This window comes from Egretta garzetta, unplaced genomic scaffold (assembly GCF_000687185.1).
Source record: "Egretta garzetta isolate BGI_Z169 unplaced genomic scaffold, ASM68718v1 scaffold361, whole genome shotgun sequence".
Classification (NCBI taxonomy): domain Eukaryota; kingdom Metazoa; phylum Chordata; class Aves; order Pelecaniformes; family Ardeidae; genus Egretta; species Egretta garzetta.
In genome coordinates, this window is record NW_009258688.1 from 1,520,560 (window position 1) to 1,523,105 (window position 2,546).

The 2,546-nt window shown below is 34.8% G+C and overlaps 1 protein-coding gene across 5 annotated transcripts in view; it reads left to right on the plus strand.

Moving 5' to 3' along the window:
- The window catches only part of RPS6KA5 (ribosomal protein S6 kinase A5), an 84,751-nt gene that overhangs the window by 29,318 nt on the left and 52,887 nt on the right, over positions 1–2,546 (plus strand). For 4 of the 5 annotated variants that reach the window (XM_035888711.1, XM_035888712.1, XM_035888708.1 and 1 more), the window contains exons 4-5: positions 532–647; positions 1,443–1,550. In XM_035888711.1, the coding sequence (XP_035744604.1) occupies positions 532–647; positions 1,443–1,550 (224 nt within the window). Of the gene's footprint in view, positions 1–531; positions 648–1,442; positions 1,551–2,546 lie in introns of those variants that run through there. The other variant, XM_035888710.1, reaches the window with a different exon arrangement.

Here is a 2,546-nt window from a genome sequence, read left to right on the forward strand (position 1 = left end):
AGTGTGGTTTCCATGAGGGAATGTATGTGGAAATATCTCCTCCAGTAAGTGTTGCCATCAAAGTTCCCCTTGTGAAGGGTAAAACTTGTAATTGCCCATAGCTGATTATTTCACTTAATACCTGTTTTCTGAATTGCCTTTAAGTCAGTCTGCCTTGTTGCTCTTAATATTTCATAAGAGTGTACAAGTATTCTGTTTGTAGATATGATTTGTACTCCTTTCTTTTCATATTCCTAAATAACTAAAAGACTGATTTTGCAAAAAATATTCGTATTTATAATTTATGGATAGTTGAGTTTTATTTTATGGTTTTGCTGCTTATTTAAAAGTTGGCCATGTTCTTCTGTCAGTCCTCTGAGAAGGAAATTGAATATTGTACAACATGATGAAGTATTACTGAACTACAATAAAGTAAAAGCATTTGATCCCAGAACATCTTACTAAATAACTTTAAAGTACCTATTAATATTCCAGTAAGAAAATGAAGTTGTCAGAAAGTGAAATTACAAGGTTCTTTGTTCTACTTTTTAGACTATATAAATGGAGGAGAATTGTTTACTCACCTTTCACACAGAGAGAGATTCTCAGAAAATGAGGTGCAAATTTACATCGGGGAAATAGTTTTGGCACTTGAACATCTCCACAAGGTAAATTGACTTTATCCTGGTGCTGATTTTGTGGAACTACAACTGTATTTGTTTCGCATCACATAAAGTTAGTAAGGAGAACTATTTTTTTAATTGTTTTAAATTCAGAGTGACTTTATCTAGCAATGGGACGCTAGTTGTATAACTAGAAATACTTCCCAATGAAGCGTATATTCATGTGCACCCAATTAAGACTACAAGTTTTTGTCTGCAGTGAATAGTGTTGTTATTGACAAATGATTGTTAATTGTTAGTAATCCTTATGAAATGGTGTTTGTCAGTAAAACTAATCTGTAGCCAACATAAACAGTGGTTGGGTTGCACTGTTGTTCAGTTGTCCTTGTTTTGATACTATTAAACAACAGACTTCTGAAATTTTGGCACAACTGTAGACATGAAAAGTGTTATAGTTTTCAGAGGTTAAGTAGATTTGTAGACTAGTACAAAGCATGCATGTATGTTCTAGAACATACTACGGAAGCATCCCATTTTAATTCTTAATGGAAGCTGAACTGAGTTTTGCAAGTATTCAGTCACTGCTAGATTCAAAGGATATAGTATGTCCTTTAAATTTCAAGACCTTTAATGCACAGTATAACTTCTGAGAATTTTTAAGTTGCTCAGTTATTTCTTCAGAGGCGTTTTAAAATTGTCCTTTTTGAGGTGTAACTTTCAGGTGTCAAATTACCTTAATAATGGGAATTTTGCTAGCTTCATATTTATATGCATTCAACAATGTTTTCTCGATGAGGTTACACTGATTTGGAAATACTTTTTCTTATATTCTGTTTGCAGTTGGGGATTATATATCGGGATATAAAACTTGAGAATATTCTCCTCGATTCTGATGGCCACGTGGTGCTGACAGACTTTGGTCTGAGTAAGGAGTTTCTTACTGATGAGGTGAGTAATTGAATCTCCAGTAAGTGTGGACAGAATCCAGTAAGATCACAAAGTCAGGTTCTGTCTCACTGAAATCACAAACACATTTGAGAGGGGAGAAAAACTGCTTTCCAGACTCATACTTCATAGAACAAAATCTAGTAGTCTGGTTTACTGGGTTTTGAGCTTTCAGTTCATTGGTCTTTGGCCTGCCAGTGTTGTCAGACATTTTTGTCTGTTTTCCCTGAAATGCCTTCGTGCTCCCTTCTGCTGCCCTTTATGTGAAAAAGGAAAGATCCACATAAGTCTGAAAAGCCACTTACATTATCATTTTCAGATGCCTTTTTAAAAATGCTTGACTGTGCTAATGCTTTGCAGTGACTAGGCAAATAGTATGCTATGACTCTTCTTTATGCTAATAATAATTAAAGTATTATTATCTTGTCTTTCTCATGTCTTTGTGTCACTTCTGATAAGCTTAATTGCAAGCTTTTAGGATAAAAGCTTATGTCTTATTCAATATGTGCATAGTACCTAACATAGTGATCTCTGACTGTTGACTTTAGTTGTTAATTATTTGTAAGGTATGGTTTTATCTCCAGATCTGCTTTTTAGATTCAGAGAGTCAAAACTGTGCAGGACTTGACTTCTGAGAGAATTTAAAAATGGCTATTTTTTGGCTTTTACCTTAGGTAACAGAGATATTGAAATCTGGGACTGTAGATCTAAAAGTCTTTGTTAGAAGCGGCAGAGGGGTTTTCTAAAAATAGGTGACTGATAGTTTCCTCTAGAATATTTGCATTTCAAATGGAGTCTGGTAGGATTTGGAAGGTACCGTTTTAAGGGATATGAAATGTTACTTTCTGAAGCAGGGAAATAGTACAGATAATGTCAGTATATTCCTTTTAAATTCTAGCATGAAACCAAGAGGAGGTTCAACTGGTGTGACAAGGGTTTAGCAGCAGATGGCCAGACCAGTGTAAGAGAGGAAGTACAGAGAGATGAGAATTTCAGCAG